Raw genomic sequence first — 23690 nt, 5'->3', positions numbered from 1 at the left:
CAGCAACAGTATGGACTTGACCAGACCTAAATCTGTTACTTGCTGTTGAAACCATCAAAGAATGTTGCATAGGGTACATATGGAAATACGAAACTGCTCATGAGGGAGCTGATAGTTTGTCTGCCTTCTTAGAGATGGACTGGCAGGAAGCAGGAGCAGCCCAAACTGCTTTAACAGGTTGAAAAAGTCTATCCAAAATAAGCAGACATCATACTTCTCAAAGGTGCTCCTAAAATGTTAAATACTGGATATTGTCTCTTCAATAACAGAAGAGAAGTTCAGAGTAGATGCCATTCAATCTACCAATTCATGGAATTGTAATTCATCCTCTGAAGGAGACAAAAGCAGAAACAATGCTCATATTTTCAACAGAATACAACTCTGGTGGATTTGCAACTGGAGCCAGATGTTCCAGGAGAGGAACCAATTTCTCTTCTTCCTCAGACGACATTGGATCCGAAAAGATCACTTTGACTGGATCCTTTTCAGCTAGAGCCTCACCACCCAACCCATACTGTAGATGATCAAAAAAACCCCAACACACCTCTTCAGGTGGGGCCTAGTAAGACCATGATGCCCAGGACTGTCAGTCTCTCCAATAATCTGGAAACATATCTATAAAATAAGGATATACAAACTGTCCACAAGGTTACAGGAAAACAGTTCTAGCTGGAACAAACAGACTGCTCAGGTCTTCTAAATCCATCTTGATCCTCTTGTAACTTTAGGTCCGATTTCAGAGCCGCAATGGATCTTACCAGGGATAATAGCGCTGTGGGGCAGGGAGGGGCATAGAAGAGAAATGAAAAGTAAAAAAGGTCTGTCTGGTGACCCAGCAGGAGTCTTAGGAGAAGGAAGAGGAGACAGACTGTTCTAGGGAAAAACTCAAAATATTCTCTCCTACCTGCTTCTCAAGACTAGGGGATTTAGATCTTGCAACCATCAAGGTCCTTCTCTTCCCATCCCCAAGCGATCTCTCACTCATACCAGATGAATGATCAGATGCAGCACAGTGAAACGTCCTCTTTGGAGACAACATCAGTACTGGGGTTAATAAAAACATATGCGTCACTGGATCTGGGGAAAGTTTTCTGTCTGTAATCCTGGACTTGAACGTAAATTGCGGAACTACCTCAGCTCTTATAGCCACAACTGAAGAAAACAGATTTGAATCTTAAAGATCCAACAAACCTGATCCACAGGACCTGGCACTGCTAACATTGGCCATTTTCTACCTAGCCTCCTTCTTCGGAATGGAAATTAGTCAGGACAGCTTTAATATAGGCTCCTTAGCTGCAGTCTGAACAGATGATGCCTTAGCAGCTTTCACAGAAGGATCCGTGTCACACTCACCATAGGTGGCACCTTCTTCAGGCTGCTCTGGGGAATAGCTCTCTTCCAGGTCCAACGCCTCCCCTTGTGGTCTCTCAAGCCATCATCTTCTCTCTCTCTGTGGCTCCTCTCTCACTCCAGAACCTGCAGCTTCCTCTTTGTAACTTGGCCTGCTGGCCAAGTCACTGTGGGGTTTTCCCCTTCTGGTCTAGTTTCACTGAACCTGCTGTCCAGGCACTGCCATTCTGTCAGTGGCTGGTAGGGCAATCCAGGCATGCCCACTGCTCTGGGTTCCAATCCAAGAACCCTACAATATGCAGCCACGGTCTGTGCAGTCCCCAACCTTGCTGCTCTCTCTCTGCTCTGCTTCCTACCCAATTCCCTTCTCCACCATTCTCTTTTCTGGGTACACTCTTCCCTCAGGCCAGGCTCCCAAGGTCCTCCTCTTTCCCTGGGTTCCTTCCTTTCCCTTCTAATGCAGAGTGGCTGCAGACTTCTTCACTGCCTCCATTTCTGTTGCCAGCTTCCTGGCCTTACACTAGCCCAGCCCACACTTGCTCAGCTGAGCTTCATTTCCAATCAGGGGTTTCTTCTCCAGTCTCAGCCCTTCATTTGTGGCCTATCATACTAATGGGCCGTTTCCTAGCTTCCTCTCTCTTTCAGGGCTGGTGTGGATTTCAACACCTCATCACAATTTTTATGAAGCAACTCCAGAATGTGGAACTTTAACAAAAATCACACAAAAAGGATCCCCAACCACTTCTTAGCCTCTCCTTATGTGTGCTGCATGTGAAGAGCCAACAGATGGACCACTAAGAAGAGTGGCCTTCTCTGAGACATCTCACAGGGCTATCAGATGCCAGGAAGACCATTGGGCAGGAAGCAAAATCTCTTGAAGTCTGCTTTTTTTCCCAGATCTGCCATCCCACAGAACCCAACCAAAAAAATCTAACCACTCTAACACTACAACTGACAAGGCACTAAGGTAGGAAAAAAACCCTGGATCCGAAGATTCGGAGAAATTCACTTCCGTCTGGTGCTTGCAGTTGGGAAGGAATTGAGATGGTGAAGGGTGCAGTGCCCCTTTATATAGCCTTGAACTCAGAATGTTCGCAGACAGAGGAGATGGGCAGGAGAGAGTGCATGTGGGCTCCAATAGGCATTGCTTGGAGAAGGTTCCACTATTAGGCAGCATTGGTCAGCACATTACCCACAAATGGGAATATACAGAGCTACATGAAGAATCCCAATTTATCCTGCTAGTTTATGAAAGTAAACGTCCACAGATCCATACTATAGGTTTCATCCACTACTGACAAGGCTAGTCATACCCCTTTTCTGTTTACACCAGTGTCTGAATGAGACTTCCTTGTAGAGGACAGCCCCTATTCACAATTTCAGGGGATTAGCTTTTCTTTTTCAAGTGTTTGTTTTCAAAGTTCAAGCAGCCAGTCTGAGCCTGTTGGGCCTGAAAGCAAAACAAGGTCTTAAGTCCTAAGATAAGGAGTACTTGTGGCACCTTAGAGACTAACCAATTTATTTGAGCATAAGCTTTTGTGAGCTACAGCTCACTTCATCAGATGCATATCGTGGAAACTGCAGCAGACATATATACACAGAGAATATGAACCAATACCTCCTCCCACCCCACTGTCCTGCTGGTAATAGCTTATCTAAAGTGATCATCAGGTGGGCCATTTCCAGCACAAATCCAGGTTCTCACCCTCCACCCCCGCCCCCCACAAATTCACTCTCCTGCTGGTGATAGCCCATCCAAAGTGACAACTCTTTACACAATGTGCATGACAATCAAGTTGGGCTATTTCCTGCACAAATCTCATAAGTCCTAAGATAGATTCCGTAGGACAGAATATCAGTAAACTGGATGTTAGACTGCTTGGATCTGAAAAAAATCCAAGGCCTCCTGGGTCAGCAAAGGGTGCTCAATATCACTAAAGCCCTTTCTAAACCTTTTGGATGGCTGTGTGGGCAGGACAGAGCAAAAACACATTCAACAACCTGGATGGCCATGTCTGAGACAGGCTCTCCTATTGCATCATCTTCTCCTGGAAGGGTACTAGATAGCAATCTGGGAGGCTTTGTATTGGTCTGGGGAGCAAAAAGCTCTATTGTGTCCCAATTCTTGAATCTAGGGCTGCAGACACCTATGAGCGATCACTTCACTTGCTGTATTCTCTGGGGACTGAGCCAGTCCACTGCACTGTTTGACCTTCAATTTACATGTAAAACTTTAAATGCGATTCTTCCACCAATATAAACAAAGATCTGAACCTGATGCTATGAGAATTTAGGACAGATGGTTTGAAGAAACAGACTCCCCAGCTGGTCAAGCTGGCCTCCATCTCAATTACCACTCTGGAAGCTCACTGATGGGAAAACAATTGGAGAATCTGCTGTCCCAGTTTCCACCAAATGAAGTTAGCCTTATCTTGTCAGTAATGGACAGAAATGGTTCCACTTACATCTTCTAGTCTACATTGTGGAGGCATCATATGGATGTGTGGACCTAGACTTGATAAACCTTTTTCCTATGAATTAGAGGTTCATGGATAGATGATCTAACAATGGCAGCCCATTTAAGATGCTCAACATTTCTGGTTTTGGGGAGCTCACTTGCAAAGTACTAGCCTTACCTTGTTGCTGCTGGCAAGTTTGGAGATGGCACTGCACACTTCTTGGGCGAGGCGATAGTTTTCAATTACCTTCTCATCTAGCCCAGTCTTCACCAGAACATCCAGGTTACTGCCCACAATCTCTGGCTTTCCCCTGAGTGGCAGTGGTTAGGAGGAAATACATGTGATTAGGTAGGGTTGCTCTTGAAAGCTTACATCAAATATGTGAAAACGGCCAAAGTTTACTTTGTGCCCCAGGGACGAGGAGGGACTTGAGCCTGAGAAAACAGCTGCCAACTGACCTAGCTGAGACAGTAAACCAAATTCCAGGGAGGTGGGTATTACACATGCTCTGGTGGGGGGCCAACAGCATTGAAACTAAGCAAACTGGACAGTACATTGCTATAGCTGAAACAATGTTGCAAACCTCTTCTCCCCCTCAAGAGCAGAGAAGATTTTTGGGGTAATGAAAGGAGAAGAGGCAGCATCTGACATCATTTTTACAGGAGGAGGAGAACAGAGTCCAGCAGCTCAGGGTAGTTCTGCTCCCTCCTCCCCTCCTGTGCAAAAAAAAAAAAAAAAAAAAAAAAGGGTCAGTCTGCTTCGCAAATGCTGCTGAAAGTTACCCTAGGGCTGCGCAGCAGTAATATCTTTGAGGATCTATACTTAACACTTGTGACATGATCTGGCTGCAGCCCCACAGGTGAAGGGTGCACCACACGGACCTCACTGGGGATTCTCCCATCTCTAACATCAAGAGTTCTGGAAACACCCACTAGGTGGATCATGGACTGATGCAGTAGGGGATGTGAGGACCAGTGGGGGCAGGTATGTGCTCTCATAGATCACTAGGTTGGGAGATAAAGAACTGAAATCCCCATGTCCCAAAATGTAAAGCCATCTCCTCCCCTGACCAAAGTGGGGACGGAAAGATACATCTCATCTGCAATACCAAAGTCTTCAAATACCCCTATTCAGTAGCTTTCCCTCATCTGTAGAATGCAGCTGTAACTAGGTACACAGAAGCGTAGTATAATATACCATAAAAAAGGGAAGGTAGCCTAGCTTAGACCACAGGGAATTCAGTATCAAGTTAACAACCTAGAGAACCTGGGGCTGGTGGGACACAGTATTTCCATGTCTAATTCAAGTAGTATTCATTTCTGAATGATCCATCTCTGCAGAAATCAGGGACCTTGCCACAGAATCTAGAGCCAGATGCTGCAGTCCACAAAGGCGTTGTATGTACTCAACTCTGGGAAGACTCCTTGCTTTCATGGAATCAGTACTGATACAGAAAGACCTGAACTATGTATGGGCTTACCGTGCCATCATCCCCAGCAGCATGACAGCAGCATGGCGCTCCAGTGACAAACACGGTGATTTCTCAGTGAACTGCTCCCAGAGCAGGTGGACCACAAGTGGCTTTATTTCATCTTTCTGCACAAACTCTGAGATCTGGAGAGGAAGGGGACAACATTAACTAGGGATGCAAGAATACAGCAAGTGGGACATGTTTCACACCCTCATGAGGGGATCTTATTGGGATGGCTAAATTACTGTGATGTGATGGGGTATACAAACCCTACACTGGACAACAAGGGAGCTTCCCAAATGACCACAAACTAAAGGCCCCTCCCTGAGGGAAGGGAGAGACAGATTCTGATACACACTAAGGGTATGTATATACTACCTGATGGATCAGCGGGTAGTGATCGATCCAGCGGGGGTCAATTTATTGCATCTAGTCTAGACACGATAAATTGACCCCCCGAGTGCTCTTCCATCAAGTCCTGTACTCCACCGCCTCAAGAGTCACAGGCAGAGTCAACGGGGGAGCAGCAGCAGTCGACTCACCACAGTGAAAACACCGCGGTGAGTAGATCTAAATAAGTCGACTTCAGCTACGTTATTGACGTAACTGAAGTTGCGTAACTTAGATCACCCCCCCCCCCCAGTGTAGACCAGGGGTAAGAGGGAATTATTCCTGTCTATTTCTTATTAACTCAGTTTATTTGAGTTAATTCCACTTACTTTTTGTTCATGAACTACCCAGGAAGAAAAGAGACATTAAAGCGGCCTGGCCAGAGGGCCAAGGAAGAGGCAGGTCACCACAGAGGCAGAGCAGCCTTTGGCAGCAGCAGGGAGAAAACTGCTATGCCAAGCCCAGCCACAAGGAGGCACCAGCAGCAAGTCAAACCCTTCACAGGGAGCAAAACAAAGGCTCAAAATCTTGGACAGAATCTGATACAGGGTGGGACTAGTACTTACTATTTCCCCTAAGCACTGAATGGTCCCTAGTGATGCATCTACCATGAGGAGGGAAAGAGACCGCACCAGACTCTCCGCCCTGGCCCTATACAGGAGATAAGCAAACAAAAGGCAATTTACATGCAACTACCTCCCAGATCCAAATCCCACACACAGCAAACCAGTCTGTGAAATGTAGTGTGCTTGTACTCTCTTCCCCCAGCAGGATACATAAACATCTGGGAATAGGGCAGTGGTTCCCAAACTGGGGTTCGTGAACCCCTGGGGGTTCACGAAATGTTATAGGGGGTTCTTGGGAAAAAGTTCCCTAATGGTGGGCAGAGCTGTCCCTAGGGCAGGTGCGGAGCCAGCAGCCCAGAACTCCTGGACTTCCAAGCATATCTATCACACTGAGGAGATTTAAACTTCAAGACTCCTTATAAGAAATGGAAAGGGAGGTGGATATTTTTTGCTGTTTTTAAAATTAAATAGGCAGCTAGTGTTTTTAAAACTATGATGAAGAACAAGTTTAAGCTTTGTTGTAATGTGCATTGTTTGCTTGGACTGCTCAAGACCTGAATGCTTGTGAAGGAGGGACTGAGTCGGCTTCTTAAATACCTTCATGCTGTTTCACATCTGATACTCCTTGATGAAACATAGAAGCCTTGTTTTATATCAGATTTATTCGAAGTGATACAAACTACGAAAGTGAAATCTTGGAAGAGTGTTGCCATTTTCATAATGTAAATAAATTACACTTTCACCACAAAGACTACGCGACAGTACTTGTATGAGAATTCAAAAATACTATTTCTTTTATCATTTTTACAGTGCAAATATTTGTAATCAAAAAACACACACAATACAATAGATATGAAAATGTAGAAAAACATCGAAAATATTTAATAAATTTCAATTGGTATTCTATTGTTTAACAGTGGGATTAAAACTGCGATTAATCACAATTAAATTTTTTTTTAGTTAATTGCGCGAGTTAACTGCGATTAATTGGCAGCCCTAGTTGTAACTGAAGTCAACATATTTGAAAATGTAGAAAACATCCAAAAATATTTAAATAAATGGTATTCTATTATTGTTTAACAGTGTGATTAATCGTGCAAATTTTTTTAATCACTTAAATGACTTAAGCTCTACTTAAAATCCCATCTTCCTTAATCTAAAATCAACCCAGTGTTTTGTAACTCCAGTTAAAGTAGCAAATCTTTACAGAGGCAACTGACCTTTAATATCTGAATTGCGCAGGAGAGGGCTAATACAATCTAACATCAGCTCAGCCAGGCAGTCAAAAGGAAGATTTAGACCTAGAGCTGGATTCTCACCACACTGTCAGTGAAGTCTCACTACTATGGTATGGTGCAAAACAAGCAGAAACAGGGTTGAAGAAAAGGGATATAAAGTGTTTTACCTCTATAGGTACTGGTATCAATACAGCCCCAGGACAAGAAACTAGCGAGCTCAGAAAAGCTACCTGTGTAGTGCAGAACACACATTTTCAGGATTGGGAGTGGGTTGGGAACATCTGGCAAGTAGTAACCAATGCTGGTGGAAGCCAGTGTGTGACTAGAGTGTTGACTAGCTGCTGGACCAGGGCTGCAGCTATATACAGACACAGGGTGTGACACTGGCCCACTTTGATAGCTCCAAATAGCAAAGCATTGCAAGGCACTCAAGGTTGCAGGGCAGGCAATTACAACCCCTCAGTGGTCTGGATTGCACCCCGGAACTTCATTAAGCCACCCTGCAGCTCATCACCCACTAGTATTACAGCTCAGTATGAATTTGAGCACTGTCCACACTCCATTTCCAACAGCACCTCCTGATTTGGGGGTTCCATACCTTTCCGAGTCCCCGTTGGGGCTCAGATAGAGCCTCCTGTAGGCGCTTAGCACGGTTTCTCTAATACCTGGCTCCTTAGACCATATAAGAGGAAGCATCCTTTGAACTCCATGCAGTGCCTGGGGGACACCAAACTGTGAGACTGTCACAAAGAACTCAATGGCCTCCTGCACCACTGTGGGGAGTAGAGAGAGAAGTCAGTTCAGCTTTACACAATCCCGGCCAGAGACATCATTAAGAAATAAATCATGCACCCATTGTTCTTCCAGCAAACTCATAACACACATACAAAAGACACCCCCTTCTCTCCCCATACACACTATTGTCCCCTCCCCGTGGGGCAGAGAGGTGGCTGCTACAGCGCTTTCAGCAGTGTCCAAACAGTGGCCCAAAAATATGTCAATCCCCCCCCCCCAAAACAAAAACCAACAAACCCTGTATTTGATTAGGAATCGATAACGTTTCCAGAGCCACGCCTGCAATTTTTGAACAAAAGCATTTTGAAACAGATCACTTGCTATGAAAAAAAGTGATTTAAAGCAGCTGCCATTTCTTCCCTACTGCAGCTACTCAGCAGCATGCCTGCCAGCCACACACTGTTATACCATTTTCTTGTACAACTGATCCAATTGCTCCATGGCATCTTTCATACCAGGCTACAGGAGCCCCAGGCAGAGTACAATAAGAGCTTGACTGGCTCCATCAGAGATTGGGAAGCAAAGATGGTTCCTGTGGCCCCCTGCTGCTGCCCACCAAACCAGAAGAAAGAGGGGGGAATGGGGGGGAAGAAGAGAAGAGGACAATTTAAGGAAAGAGAAGCTGCGAATCAAGTATTTACAGCTTTCTGATTCTCCTCCCCACCTCTTACACAGGTTTGCAGCATCCTGAGGTCTGTTCCAACTTGAACCAGCTGGCTATTGCTCCCAGAGGCCATACACCAGCTGTGATTAGCCACAGCATAGCATGGACCACCAACCACTCTCCTTGCTCTTTGGCATACCTGGGAACCATGCAGTGTGGCAACATAGAAGCCAGCTATGCTGGCTCTTTGTGTATATCAGGGAAAACAAGAGAGCTGCAGGGGGTGTCCATTATTTGAACACCACCCAAGCAGAAAAGAAGAACAGAGCAGAGAATCTGCCCCAAAAAATTGATTGCGACCACCTGACATTTTGAAATATCTTCAGCCCTCAGGCTGAATCCTCTACATTTACCTAAAAAGCTTGTTGAAGCTTATTGACACCAGAGGAAGCCCTTCTCTCCCCCCGACAAGACTGCACTTTCCCCATGATAACCCTCTTGACTGGTATTGTGAGCCTAGTGTAAATAAGGTAGGCAAACCCCCAAGGCACCTGTCCAGCCTACTCCAGTCCCGGCCTCTCCCACATAACCAAAACAGAGCTCTCATACACCAAGCTTAGGACCTGGGAAATCTTAATGGGTAGGATGATTGATCTGTGTCTACCCAACCTACCAGAGACAGAGCTTTCATACATCATCCTGCTGACCATGCTCAAGGCTTCAGTGATTTTCATAGAGAAGCTGTGGGCATCTTGCAGATATTGCACCAGCATCTCCTGCTTAACCAGCTCAGGTGGTGGCTGCTGCTCTATTACAGGGTCTTCATCCCCACTGCTATGCAAAGGATGTTGGATATGGTTTTCCAGGTGGGAATCTACACAGCAAAAATAATGATCCATAAACAATGCTGTGGGCCATGAGAAACTGCTCTTTGACCTCTCCCCCTTCACCCCTGGTGACGTAAACCAAGAGCCCCTCTCCAAACAACACAATCTAACATCAGCTCAGCCAGGTAGTCAAAAGGGAGATTTAGACCTAGAGCTGGATTCTCACTCCACTGTCAGTGAAGTCTCACTACTATGGTATGGTGCAATACAAGCAAAGACAGGGCTGAAGAAAAGGGATCTAAAGTGTTTCACCTCTATAGTATTGGAATCAATATGGCCCCAGGACAAAAAACTAGCAGGCTCAAAAAAGCTACCTGTGTAGAGTGTCCTCAGAATGCCCAGGATCATGGTTTCCTTGTCACCCTCCAACCCTGAACTGCTGGTGAAGGGCTCCATCCCCTGGAAGTGGCACACAGCCATCTGTGTTAGACGGATAGCATCCCTGGATAGAGAGGACACACAATAAGAAATCATCCACTAGGTGGGGAGAGTATGTCAGTGAAGAAATCCACCACTCAGCTTCGTCCCTGGACCTGTGGGACAGTGGCTCCTGTCAGCACCTCCAGCCTAGTGTATAGAACAGAGCTCTTTCCACACAAGTCTTCAATCTCCCACATGGTGTTACCCCTTTCCCAGGGCTCAGACCTCACCTAATGATATGATTACAGATGGAAGTTCCTAGAGTAACCCTCTTCCCCAGAGTGAAGGCCCCACCCATTCAACTGGGGCCCACTGGAGGGTCCCCCACTCACTTGTAATTTAGCTTCCTCAGCAACTGGATGATACGCTCAGCCGTATTCAGTGCATTCTCCTCAACCTCGAGTGTTTCTTCCTCCTCGTCTCCTTGCAATGGGTGAAGGAGCTGATGTATGGTGGCCCTAAGTTCTGGTTGCATGGCCTCCCACTCCTCCTCTGGGGTAATTAGTGCAGCTAGGAAAAGAGGGCAGAGGAAGGGAATGATACAGATATCCAGACCCATTATCCTAAAGTGAGGGAAACAGCTTAGACTGAGATGGGGTTGGGGTCCTGCATTCCCCTCTCTAGATCCCCAAGGCTAGATCCACTCCCTTTGCTTACCCCTCCTAATCCTCCCTCTCCCTACGGAGAGCTTCTGATGGTCTGGGCCATGCTCTAAGGCAGTGGTTCTTAACCTGGGGTGCATGCACCCCCTGGGGGTGCAAGATGCGTTTTCTGGGCGTGCGAGACATGCCAGGTTTTTTTTAGAAGATAAATCATCGAAAACACAAATTAAGCACAGGCACGTAAGTACAACTACTTTGTTTAATCAAACCTATGTATTACATTTAACAATTACTGTAATATACAAACAAAAAAATATCTAGGTTTAAAGAACTGACCTACTTCAATGATTTTTGATAAGGGGTGCAAGAATATATTTTGAGAACCAAAGGGGTGCAGGCTGCAGTAAAGGTTAAGAACCACTGCTCTAAGGCCACAGAATGTCAAATGGATAAGAGATTGGGGCAAGGCCAGCGGTGAGCTGGAGCCGGTTCACTAGAACCAGTTGTTAAATTTAGAATCCCTTTTAGAACAGATTGTACCGCGGGGGGACAACCAGTTCTAAAAGGGTTTCTAAATTTAACTGGCCAAAAGTGGCACCTTAGGTGCCAACTCCATGGGTGCTCCAGCACCCAAGGGGAAAATTTGGTGGGTGCAGAGAACCCACCGGCAGCTCCCCGCCCCCAGCTCACCTCTGCTCTGCCTCTGAAGGCACTACCCTGCTCTGCTTCTCTGCCCTGTTCCCTCCCCCAGGCTCCCCAGGAATCAGCTGTTTGCACAGGAAGCAGGCGGCAGCTTCACACTGGGGGCAGGGGCAGTGCACACGCAGGGGAACCACTCCCCGCCCCAGTTCACCTCCACCACCCTCGGCCTGAGTGGGAAGCCAGCGGAAAGCCTGGGAGGGCTGAGAAGCAGGCAGCGAACAGTTGATTCATGGGAAGCTGGGTGGGTGCGTGGAGAAGCAGAGCAGGGCAGCATGTTCAGGGGACGAGGCGGAGCAGAGGTGAGCTGGGGCTAGGTGTGGAGCTGCTTGTGGGTGCTCTGCACCCATCAAATTTTCCCCGTGGGTGCTGCAGCCCTGGAGCACCCCTGGAGACGGCATCTAAGGCACCACTTTTGATGTGATCAGTGGGGGAACGGCCGCTCCCCCTGCTCCCCCCCAGCTATGCTTCCCTCGCCCCTAGGAGACGGAGGGACCTGCCAGATGCTTCCTGGGAGCTGCCCCAGCTAAGCACTGACGGGACTCCCCACCTCAGCCCTCGGCAGGTCCTTAGGGGCTCTTAGGGGTGGGACGGGCACCCACTACGGTGGCCCACAAGACCCTCCTGCCCGGTTCTGGGGGCAGTCAGGGGACGGGGCGGATGGGGCAGGGGTCCTGGGGGAAGGAGGGCATCAAGGAACGCGGGGGTTGGATGGGGCAGGAGTCCCGGGGGGCAGGGGTGGGCAACGACCCCCTTGTGGGGTGAGGAGGGAACCGGTTAAGATTTTGGCAGCTCATCACAGGGCAAGGCCAACAGGTTGAATATGGATGCAAGACAGGAGGTAGAATAAGAAGTGCACAGGAACTCCTGCTGGGAGCGCACAGGATATCCACTTGGATGGAGATTAGCCAGTTGAAAGAAATTACCAGCTGTTGCTGTACGTTTGTCCCTCATTTCTTGCAGCTTCTGCATCTCTTTCTTGAGTGGCTCAGCCAAATCAGTGCAGCTTAGCTGGGGATGTGAGGGGAGAATGGGAATGTTTCACTTTCTATCCTCCATCTTCTTAAATCTTAGGATCCTCCTTTCTCCCCCACAGCCTGCTTTCAGCTCCCACTTGAAATACCCCAGGCCCGTAGAAGACACCTGATTTTGGAAGCTGGAGTAGCTGGTTCTAGTCCACTTCCCAGAACGGGGGTTGCAGTAGGTTGCTGATCTGTGAAGCTAGGCAGTTTGGGACAAAGTCTAAGTGAAGGGTGTTCAACAGCATGAACCTCATGGCCTAGAGGGGGTGCAGTGGAGCAAGATCCCAAAAAAGAATCCCCACCGCAGACTCAAATCAAACTGGAGCAGGTTTTTAGCAGAGTTAAGAGGCATACACCATGCCCCTGCATACATGCAAGCTGCTTGAAAGGATGGAAAGCCCAGATACTAGGGCACCTGGATCAGAGGAAAAACAAGGAAGCCTCCAAACTTGAGCCTGAGCCACAACCAAAGACTGGTGACCATTCTCTCCCTGGGGGCTCCTGCCCCAGGGGAGGCACAGAAATTCCAGCATGGTACAAAGGGTTACCTTGCAGGAGAAGGGGTTGTTTGAGAGAAATGCAGCCAGCAACTGGATGGCATTCTTAGCCACTGTTACTGATCTATCTTGGAGACGGCCCACAGCCAGAGACACCACAGCCTGGAACCGAGCCAAGGGCAAGGCCTGCAGCAAAGAGCAGATTGAAGAGGTTACCCAGAGGCCCTGGAAAAATTAGATGCAATCTTTCATTCCTCACTCTGGGAAGGCTCTTTGCAGCCAAGTTTCCTCAGAGCCCAGCAAGAGGCCTGATATTCTCCCTTACATAGGAGAGCAGTTTGAGGCCAACCCCCCAGGCTCCTCATGTAGAGGTTCACCTTCTGCTGGACAATCCGCGTGAAGAGCTGCAGCACACGGCTGCGCACAAACCCATTGACATCACATAAATGGGCCTGCAGTGTATCCAGGAACTGGTCCCGAGTACTCCTCGCAGCTTCCTCTAGCTGATCTCCACTCAGCACCTGCAGCAACATCTCTGCCATGGCTGTCAGGATGGCATTTCTCATCACATAGCTCTGAAGAGAGAAAATGACTTCATTATACTGGGAGTGAAGGGAGGGCATATTCCTGAAGCCCCTATCCAACCAGGACTCATCCTAAGGCAGCAAGGATGGTCCAGTGCTTACGGCACCTAGCCTGGGATTTGGGAAACCCAAATTCAATTCCCTGCTCCACCACAGAATTTCTGTGTGACAACAAGCAAGTGTGGCTGAACCCAGGAGGCTGTGTCTCCCAGCCCTCCTATGCACCTAGGTCCACAGCACCCAATCCGTGGCATGAGTATCATTTGTGGACTTTGAGAATGACTTAAGAAAATTTGTATTTAGTTATGAGTTGAAGGTAAGCCACACCCTTCAGTTTAAATAAAAGCAAATCTGGCTCCTTATTATGGGGAGCACCACTTCCCCTGCAGCCCCAAAACAGCTGCTGTTCTTTTCCTGATGCATTTTCTCAGCAGCTACTCTATTGGCCAAATGCTGAATCGTGATGAGGAAAGACAGAAGTTCTGGCTGCTCTATTGGCCAGGGTTGGCAATTTCCCAGAAAAAACTAGTTTAGGACAAGATGCTGTAAATACCATCTTAAGCCCAGGTTAAACTGGGAAAAATAATTGCATCAGCATCCAGCAAGTACAAAACAAATCTTTTCAAACTTTGGATACATCCATTCAAAGAACTGAGGAATAGGCTTGGTCAATCCACTATGTCAAAGCTGGTCTTCTACTACAGAATGCTGTATGGCCAAATGGACTTGGTGGTAGTCTGCAATTCTGCATGCTTCTGATTCCTTAATGCTTCAACCCTGCATTACTGTCAATTCCACATAATCAAATGTTTTCAACTTTTGTTCATATAAATATTTAAAACTGAAATGAGTCATAACATGTATAACTTCCTTTAGAAAATACCAAACCAGAATGTATAGACATTCTGATGTTCGATATTATAATTACATACGAGTATTGTGCCCACTGAAGTTTTACTTTTTATTTGTACAAACCTAAATTCGTTTACAAATCTACTGCCATATGTAACCACAACTTGAATATGTAACTAAAGCTAAGAGGAATGTGGCACGCATTAATGAAAGTTTTTAAAATAGAAAATGCCTTAAGCTGGTACTAACTACTTTGTTCTGTGGTGGTACAAACCATTTTACCTGGTAAAACCACCTCTGGCAAATACCCACAGCACTCCTGTTATTGGCTGCTTCCTTGCCAGGCTGTGGGAGCCCCATGGAGAGCAGCATCTCTCTGCTGTTGGATATTACCTATGCTGGAACAATTTCCAGCATGGTACTTTCTGTACCACGTGGCTCTGGCTCTGTTCGCATCACTGGAGCATGAAGGGAGTGGAGCAAGGCAGAGAATCAGCCCCAGAATATTGATTGCAACCCCTTGATCTTTGTGAAATACGCTCAGTCTTCAGGCCAAAAGATCTGACACCACTATGCTACACATTCATTTCCCTTGAGATGCTGTGCTTTGCCCCTTTCCAAGCAGTACCTCTCCATCCAAGTGATGCAGCAGGACACTCATGTTTGACAGCACTATCGCTGGGATTTGTTCAGCCAGTTCTGTGAGAAAGGCAGCATAACCCTTCACTCCGGAAGCATCTCGAGTCAGATCTTGTGGACATTTCTGGCCAATCTCCCTGCACAAAGGAAGAGTCAGTGTCCAAGGCTGCTGGGGATGGAGGGGGCATGGGCTTGGAGAGTTTCTCACCTCAGCAACTCTCCCACCATGCTCTTCATGCCATACTCTGTGGCCCACAGGCTCACAGCTCCTGCGAACACTGGGGCTACATGTTCAAAGTGCTGCAGCATCTGTGTGATCTTCAGAGTTGCACCTGCCAAACCAGAGGAGGGGAAAAAGGGTCAGAGGATACACGAGGGGGTCCCACATCAGGAAGGGGAGATGACAGACTCACTGAGCATGTGGTCATAGTGAGTCAGAGCCACAGCAAGTAGATGCATTACTGCCTCCCGCATGGCCCGATGCTTCTGGTGGCTGATATTGGGTTTCTCCAGAATGCGGTAACAGCTGCCAGTCACTAAGCTGAAAGGAAAATAGGGAGAGAAGGAGACCTGACACTAATCTGACAGCCCCACCAAAGAGATCTGAACTGGCAGAGCCTCTAAGTTTCCACCTCCTCACCCCGGGACAGAACAGGGCAGAGTGTTGTTGCTCAGGCTCCAACTTCCCAATGCCCTAAGCAATGAATAAGGCCCTGTGTAAATTTCATGGACTGCATGAAATTAGCCCAATGCCATGGTTTTTCCAACAGCAGGGAGACGCTCCTACCTATCTATGGAGGCTGTAGCTGTTCATCATGGGCTAGCGGGTCAGTTCCATCCTGGGGAGCAGGGGCAGGCGGAGGTATCAACACATGTCACCAGGTGGTCTGGCTCAGCCAAGCCCAATTCACTCCACCCTAGGCCATCATTGCTACTTCTTGTCTAGCCAGCAGGGAAAGGGGGTAGCACTGAGAACACCTCTCTCATGTTGGGAAAAAAAAAAAAAAAAATCACAGCAGTTTGAAAAGGGTGGGAGAAGGGGGAGAGAGACTCAGGAGCCATGCCTGTCCCAGGAAATTCAAACATTTACCCATGACACTGCAGTGAATTGAACAAAAAAGATTTTTCTCAGGGCCTTAGCAGTGAGGTGTCCATGCTCATAGATCCCTTAGCACTGGGAATGGTTCCCAAACTTTTCCCTTGGTTCAGTCTTACCCTGACCTCCTTACTCCCCTGAGGTTTACATCCTATAGATTGCCTTTGAATGAGGTGGGACAAACTGATTTACCTACTCCTCTTACAAGTCAGCCCTTCCAAAAGTCTCCCACATATAGCTCACCCCCTGCAGCCATTCCATCCTGCCTTCCTCTCCCCAACATTCACTTCAACCTTTACCTGATGAATTCCTCCTCCACCACCAAACCACACCACAGTCGACGGAGGTTCAGTTGCAGCAACTGTGTTAACAGCTGTATGAGTGGCTGCCTCTCCTCCTCCCAGCAGAAGCCTGAGCCCGTGGTGCGGTTCTTCTTGCTCTGAGGAGATTATGGGTATTTACATCAGGCAGCATTCCCTTTTAAAACCGGAGGCAACACTCAAGCTTTACAGTAATGAAACCCTTGCCTCAAACCTGCCAGGAACCAAAGGGCTACACCAAATGGAAGCAGCTGCTTTCCTCTAATATGCGGGGGGGAAGAGGCGGCATGTCCTGTCTCCTGAAGCTGCTGCCCATAAGCAATTCTTAGAGGTGCATGTACCACAACCTGCCTTTCCTCATGTCATATTGGCCTGCCCAGTATCCATATGGGAAATCCCAGCTATGCCACTGAACTGATATTGCAGTTCTCTGAGGGGACATCAGTGAGCACGAACAAAGTTGAATGGAGTCCAGTAAGTTTATGCATCTCAATTTTCATAAAATCCACCCCCAATCCCGCATACATACCTTCCCACTGGGATCTAGCCCTGCCAAGCCACTCTTGCAGGAGTCTATTTCAAAGGCCTCCACTAGATGTGTCAGTACATAGCAGTTCATTTTAAGAGCATTGAGGTGAATGGTGCGGTCTGAAGGGCTCAGGTCAAGATTATCCAAGATGGAGGAGAGGTCACTGGAGTGACGGGACACCACTGCAGAGTGAGAAGGCATAAGCATCACTACCCATACACACCCAAGCACCCACTTCCCTTGTAAGAAATTCACAGCAGCCATCAGATTACCAAAGAACTGTGCTCATGCCTCACCAGCCATAATTTGGGCTACACCCTGTGACCCAGGACCCAGAGATGCTAAGTTTACCCTGTCCCCACATCCTGCCCAGCTCCTAGCACCACTTGCTAGGGGCAGGCATATCTCCTGCCAGGAATGAAATGGAAAATGGGACTTCCTGTCGGTCTGCCCTTACAGCGAACGCACACGACTCTGCACTGCCTGCCAAGATTACAGACCTGTATCAGGGATGGGTGAGGGTGCAGCCCGGCCAATGGGGTCACATTTGCCTTCATTTCATCATAAAGCTGCAGGGAGGAAGCAAACATCTCACCATCCCCTCCACAAGGGGAGAAGGGTCCTCATACCTACCTTTCCCCATCAGCTCCAGGGCATCCTCCTTGACTGCAGCATTTACGGATCGGAAATGGCTGTGAGACAGACAACAGATGACAAAATACAGGATGACCACTGGCACTAGGTCTAGTTCAAGGCTGTAACACAAGAGTCTTCAGAAGCAGCTCTAGACTTGTCTTCTAAACCCAGTCCTCTCCCAACCTGCCCACATTTGTGACTAGAGGGCTCAATTTATGAGAAGGTTCAAATCGGTTCCGCAGAGAGTTTCCCTGGAGAATTTGGAGACAAAAGAACTAATCTAACTGATTTTAACTCATTGATGGATTTACCTGTAATTTCTCAGAAAATTCAGTACTCAAAATGTATGTGCTAGAGTTTTGGGAGGATACACTATATTCTTCCTCAGGTAACGGACTGAACACCTACATTAAGAGCAAAACCTCTTACTATAGTGCATCAGCACCTCCAAAACAGGCCTCTACACGTACACAAAGATTTCATAGAACATTTTAAAATGTTATAAACAAAATGTAAACAAAAGAATGGACCTAGGTGAGCAATCAGAATTTATTGCTTATTGAATAAGCTTATTAAGCAAATACCACTTCACTTCTGAGTACCAAACACTTAGCTATGGTCTGGAAATGCAAATTATTTGAACTAGTGAGAGTCTGATATTGTACGAACACAAAAAGTTACAAAAGACAAAGGCAATGCAAAAAGTTATAATATGGTAACTAAGGCCTTGTCTAGTTTTTGCCAAGTATAGGATACCATTATATACCCCTTATTGACAGAGCTATGCCAGCAAAAGTTTTGCAGACCTAGACTAGTACAAATCAAGAGGTTTTCCCACTACAAACTATCCAAACTGCAAAATAAGCTGACAAGCAATTTTCACTCCAGCCTTAAGACTGAATTCACATACACAAACCATCACTCAATGCTATTTAACAACCAGCCACCCAGAAAAACCAAATTATCCTGTAATAAACTCAAAACAGCTGTATCACACGTGCACACACACACATCAAAGGGTGTCAGTTTTGTCCTGATGTTGAAGGGGGGGGGAAAAAAGGAGAGAGAGAGACAGAGACAAAATGGCCTACCTGAAATATTGGTGAGATAGGAAATCTGTTTCCTGCCCAGCTGTAACAGTCCCTTTCCTCCAGGAACTCCCAATTCCCAGCAGTGAGGTGTCTATGCTCATAGATCCCTCAGCACTGGGAATGGTTCCCAAACTTCTCCCTTGGTTCAGCTTAACACTCTCTCCTTCCCAAGATAGCATTTGCAGTAACCAGTTAAACAGTTAATGTTTATGTTATTACATTACTAACTAGTATCCCAGTGGGATAACCATAGGGTGGGGATGGGTTTATGCCACTCACAGCATCAGGCCCCACTGCACTCAGGAAGACGAGGCATCTATAAACGGACCTGGCCAGGGGCTCAGAACCCTGTGGATGAGAAGTTTGCAGGGACAGGGGTGTCCAGCTCAGTCAGATGGGTACAATTGTGATGTGCGGGCCCAGCAGTGCTTAACTGACCTAGCCCCATCTGGATACCTCTGCAGACATACCCAGGACTCTGTTCTCCTGAACCCTTGGTAGGAGCAAGAGCAGCAGTGCCCACTACCACTGATCATCATCCCTGAAACCCATGACCAAGCCACTCACCCTCACCCCCGCAAGTCGGGGTATACTCACTGGAGCAGACTGTAGAGGGTGTCAAAGTGCTGCAGGATGGCCAGAGGCCCCTGCACCCGGAATGCCTCCCGGAATTCTGAAGAGACGGGGAGACACAATTAACACAATATTGCCAACTGCAAGAGATCAAAAATCATGAAACAAATGCCGAAAAGTCATGAGATTGGCCCCACAAAATCATGAGATTTAAAAAAACAAAAGCTATTAAACTTTTTTTTTAGCCTCTTGATTTTTTAACTCCCCTCCACTCTTTTGGCTATATGTAATAATTTCAGGATGAAAAGACAACCTTCAATGGACAGAAAATGGACACCCCTCTCTGGCAGCTCAGATGGAGACTCCACTTATCCTCTCCTCACCCCTAAGATGTGGGAACAGACATCCCTTGTCTATTACTGTCAGGACTCCTCTGGTTACCTGCCTCACTGCCTGAAGTGTCCTCCCCCAACCTCTTCCCTGGATCCAACAGCATCAGGTCTCTGACTTGCTGGCTCCCTTGGGGCTTCTCCTCTACTTGACATCCAAGCAGAAGAGAAGTCCCAAGACAGTGGGAGAAGGTAAGTGTTGTTGCAGAGCTCAGGGCCCCAGATCCAGTATCAACATTTTCCCAACTCCCCGCTCCACTGACTTCTGCTGTCCCAGGACACTATCTCATTACTACAGGACCATCCATGAAGCACAGATGCCAATCCTCCCTAATTTTCAGTAATCCTCTCAATTTTTTACATGTATTTACTAGGGCTGTCAATTAATTGCAGTTAAGTCATGCAATTAACTAAAAAAAAATAACCACAATTAATCACAGTTTTAATTGCACTGTTGAATCCCAATTGAAATTTATTAACTATTTCGGATGTTTTTATACATTTTCAAATATATTGACTTCAATTACAATACAGAATACAAAATATACAGTGCTCTCTTTATATTATTTTGATTACAAATATTTGCACTGTAAAAAAAACCCGAGAAATAGTATTTTTCAATTCACCTCATATAAGTTCTGTAGTGCAATCTCTTTATCCTGAAAGTGCAACTTACAAATGTAGATTTTTTTTTTTGTTACATAACTGCACTCAAAAAACAAAAACAGCAAAACTTCGAGCCTACAACTCAACTTAGTCCTACTTCTTGTTTAGCCAACAGCTAAGACAAACAAGTTTGCTTACATTTATGGGAGATAATGCTGGCCGCTTCTTATTTACAATGTCACCTAAAAGCGACAACAGGTGTTTGCATGGCACTTTTGTAGCCGGCTTTGCAAGGTATTTACGTGCCAAATATGCTAAACATTTGTATGCCCCTTCATGCTTTGGCCACCATTCCAGAGGACATGCATGCATGCTGATGATACTTGTGTAAAAAAAAGTGTCAATTAAATTTGTGACTGAACTCCTTGGGGAAGAACTGTATGCCTCCTGCTCTGTTTTACGCACATTTTATCGTATATATAATGTTACAGCAGTCTCCAATGATGACCCAGCACATGTTGTTCATTTTAAGAACACTTTCACTGCAGATTTCTCAAAATACAAAGAAGGTACCAATGTGAGATTTCTAAAGATAGCTACAGCACCTGATCCAAGGTTTAAGAATCTGAATGGCCTTCCAAAAATCAGAGAGGGATGACGCGTGGAGCACGGTTTCAGAAGTCTTAAAAGAACAACACCCTGATGCAGAAACTACAGAACCTGAACCACCCAAAAAAGAAAATCAACTTTTGCTGGTGGCATCTGACTCACATAATGAAAATGAACATAGAATCATAGAATCTCAGGGTTGGAAGGGACCTCAGTAGGTCACCTAGTCCAACCCCCTGCTCAAAAGCAGGACCCATCCCAAATTAAATCATCCCAGCCAGGGCTTTGTCAAGCCTGACCTTAAAAACTTCTAAGGAAGGAAATTCCACCACCTCCCTAGGTAACGCATTCCAGTGTTTCACCACCCTCCTAGGGAAAAAGTTTTTCCTAATATCCAACCTAAACCTCCCCCACTGCAACTTGAGACCATTCCTCCTTGTCCTGTCCTCTTCCCCCACTGAGAATAGTCTAGAACCATCCTCTCTGGAATCACCTCTCAGGTAGTTGAAAGCAGCTATCAAATCCCCCCTCATTCTTCTCTTCCACAGACTAAACAATCCCAGTTCCCTCAGCCTCTCCTCATAAGTCATGTGTTCCAGTCCCCTAACCATTTTTGTTGCCATGCGTCCCTCCGCTCTGCTTTGGATCGTTATCTAGCAGAACCCATCATCAGCGAGGGCGCGTTGTTTTCGCTGATACCAACTAACACGGCTACCCCTCTGAAACCTACCACAAACGGTTGGAGAGCGCAGCCAACTTTCCCAAAGGCAGCCTCACTCCCACACGCCGCCAGACCGTCGGGAGATGGCGCCCATTTTGCTGGCTTCAGCCCCATTGACAGCAAAGGAAGATGGCGGCCATTTTGAATAAGGGAGAATCCGTTTTCATGAGACCAGGAAAAACACTCCCAAAATTGCCAGTCACAATCATAACGTGAGAGGCGGCACCGCTACTAACCGCACAGCCCGGGGGTGGGGGGGGGAGAGGAGAAAGAGCCGCGCCTCTTACCCGCCAGCTGCACAGCAACCTGGGCTAGAGACAGCACCTCCTGCACCACGTACTGCGCGGGGCCCCCGCTCCGGAGCAGATCGCCCGGGGACAGGGGCAGGTGGAACTCCCAGGGGAGCGGCGACGGCATCTCCCGGCTGCCCAGGAACAGGGCGGCAGCGGCACCTTGCCTCCCTACCCCAAGAGCCTCCTCCCAACGGTCAAACCGCGCGGCGCCCGGGCAAGCACAATCACCCCCAGCTTCCGCCTATCAGCGCCCGCGGAAAACCAGGGAGCCAATCACAGCACAGACCGCTTTGCTCACCTCCATCCAATTACCCACCTCCGAACAGCAGAGTTCCCGTCAACTCTTCCCGCATTCGAATTACAACCGCCTCCTTGTTACCGGCGCCAATCAGAGGGCGGTTGGAACCCAACAACCAATCACACCCCAGAGGCTCCTTCCACCTCTCAGATCTGGGCCGCCCAACGCCTGGTCCGTGGCGCTGGTAAGGCGGGGGCGGGGGCAGAGGGTTTGAATCTTTCGAGCCCGGGCTCGTAGTCAGGGAGGGGCGTCCGGGGACAGCACCTGTCGTTGCTTTGGTCTGGACCCGTGGCCAGGGATACCGGGTGCGTCAGGACAGGCCGCGTGGGGAGCGGTGCATTGTGGGAAGCAGCCGCCGGTCAAGATGGCTGTGTCTCGGCGGGGCTTGGGCTGCCCCTAAGTCCCTTGCTCCAGTCGGGCTTGCCCGGTCTGTGCCCCGTGGTTCCTGGGGGAAGGGAGCGGGGAGCGCATGCCCGGTCGTCCCGCCCTGGCTGCGTGGGCTCTGTCGGGGCCGCTCCGGTGACCGGGGCTCTGTCTTTGCAGGGTGGACAATGGGGCCTCTGCTGCAGCTGGCAAGATGGGGCCTCCTGGGCCGTAGCCTGTCTCTGCTCCAGGCCGCGAGGAGCCTCCACTGTGGTGAGCGGGGCACGCACCCTGACATTGTATTGCCCTCCCGGCCAGGCAAGGGCGACCTGCAGGGTCAGGCCCTTCTACTGATAATGTAGTTCTTCAGCTATCTTCTCCGTTTCAAGGGGTCTCCAGCTGGATCCATGTGAAGTCGCCCCCTGAACCTAAAGAGGTTGATCGCTGGACAGAGAAACGAGCCTTATTTGGGGTCTATGACAATATAGGAATTCTAGGTAAGTGACCAAGTGTGGGTCTGAAGATGTCACGGGAGAAGGGAAAATAACTGGAACTCCAAATCAGGGGGTCAGGAGAGTAGAGGTTAGTCCTACTCTGGGGCTGGGGAAAATGTAATGGTGTCAGAATGAATTGAAGTTGATGGGACCTGGGGCTAACATTTCTGCTACCCTGGGTTTGTTTTCCTGTTACTTGCATCTGTTTCCCACTTACCCCTTCCTCCTCAGGAGACTTCCACATTCACCCCAAGGACTTGATCACAGGGCCCAGGTGGCTGCGAGGCTGGAGGGGAAATGAGCTACAAAGATGCATCCGCAAGAAGCAAATTGTAGGACACCGAATGTTTGAACAGGATTACAAGAACCTTAACAAAAGGATCAGGTTCCTATACAGACGCTTCAACCGCACTGGAAAGCACCGCTAGGAGCAGACCTGTGAGAGCTAGCCATGTGCATCCTGGAAGGAATGGCATTCTGGGTCTAACAGGTTTAACACCTGGAGCTGTGCACAGAATGGGGTGTTGTAAAATCATAATAAACTGAAAAGGAGTACTTGTGGCACCTTTTCTTTTTGCGAATACAGACTAACACGGC

General features: G+C 47.7%; 2 protein-coding genes across 8 annotated transcripts in view; one reads left to right on the top strand and one right to left on the bottom strand.

Annotated features, from left to right (window-relative positions):
- NCAPD2 (non-SMC condensin I complex subunit D2) overlaps positions 1–22350 on the bottom strand; it is a 61001-nt gene extending 38651 nt beyond the window's left edge. The window contains exons 1-18 of one of the 5 annotated variants that reach the window (XM_084617659.1): positions 22255–22350; positions 19345–19420; positions 17654–17712; positions 17021–17202; positions 16471–16610; positions 15489–15616; positions 15284–15407; positions 15065–15212; positions 13378–13575; positions 13052–13186; positions 12408–12492; positions 10513–10690; positions 10075–10202; positions 9547–9747; positions 8073–8247; positions 6237–6321; positions 5290–5423; positions 3987–4119 (exon numbers count right to left, since the gene is read on the bottom strand). In XM_084617659.1, the coding sequence (XP_084473785.1) occupies positions 3987–4119; positions 5290–5423; positions 6237–6321; positions 8073–8247; positions 9547–9747; positions 10075–10202; positions 10513–10690; positions 12408–12492; positions 13052–13186; positions 13378–13575; positions 15065–15212; positions 15284–15407; positions 15489–15616; positions 16471–16610; positions 17021–17202; positions 17654–17712; positions 19345–19420; positions 22255–22291 (2346 nt within the window). In that variant the 5' untranslated portion in view covers positions 22292–22350. Of the gene's footprint in view, positions 1–3986; positions 4120–5289; positions 5424–6236; positions 6322–8072; positions 8248–9546; positions 9748–10074; positions 10203–10512; positions 10691–12407; positions 12493–13051; positions 13187–13377; positions 13576–15064; positions 15213–15283; positions 15408–15488; positions 15617–16470; positions 16611–17020; positions 17203–17653; positions 17713–19344; positions 19421–21654; positions 21753–21932; positions 22163–22254 lie in introns of those variants that run through there. The other 4 variants (XM_084617662.1, XM_084617661.1, XM_084617658.1 and 1 more) reach the window with 4 other exon arrangements.
- Positions 22288–23648, top strand: MRPL51 (mitochondrial ribosomal protein L51). Of its 3 annotated transcripts, none has more exons than XM_084617678.1 (4): positions 22288–22420; positions 22780–22872; positions 22989–23096; positions 23325–23648. In XM_084617678.1, exons 2-4 carry the CDS (start codon positions 22788–22790, stop codon positions 23519–23521), a joined length of 390 nt encoding a protein of 129 aa, XP_084473804.1. In that variant the 5' UTR covers positions 22288–22420; positions 22780–22787; the 3' UTR covers positions 23522–23648. The 3 variants fall into 3 exon arrangements, with proteins under 3 accessions (XP_084473804.1, XP_084473805.1, XP_084473806.1); XM_084617679.1 differs by lacking the exon at positions 22288–22420 and adding an exon at positions 22443–22541; XM_084617680.1 differs by lacking the exon at positions 22288–22420 and adding an exon at positions 22533–22663.
- Positions 23649–23690: the final 42 nt, after the last annotated feature.

Source organism: Lepidochelys olivacea (assembly GCF_965140295.1).
Source record: "Lepidochelys olivacea isolate rLepOli2 genome assembly, chromosome: 1".
NCBI lineage: Eukaryota > Metazoa > Chordata > Testudines > Cheloniidae > Lepidochelys > Lepidochelys olivacea.
The sequence above is the reverse complement of the archived record's forward strand: the minus strand, read 5'-3'. Positions and strand labels throughout refer to the sequence as shown.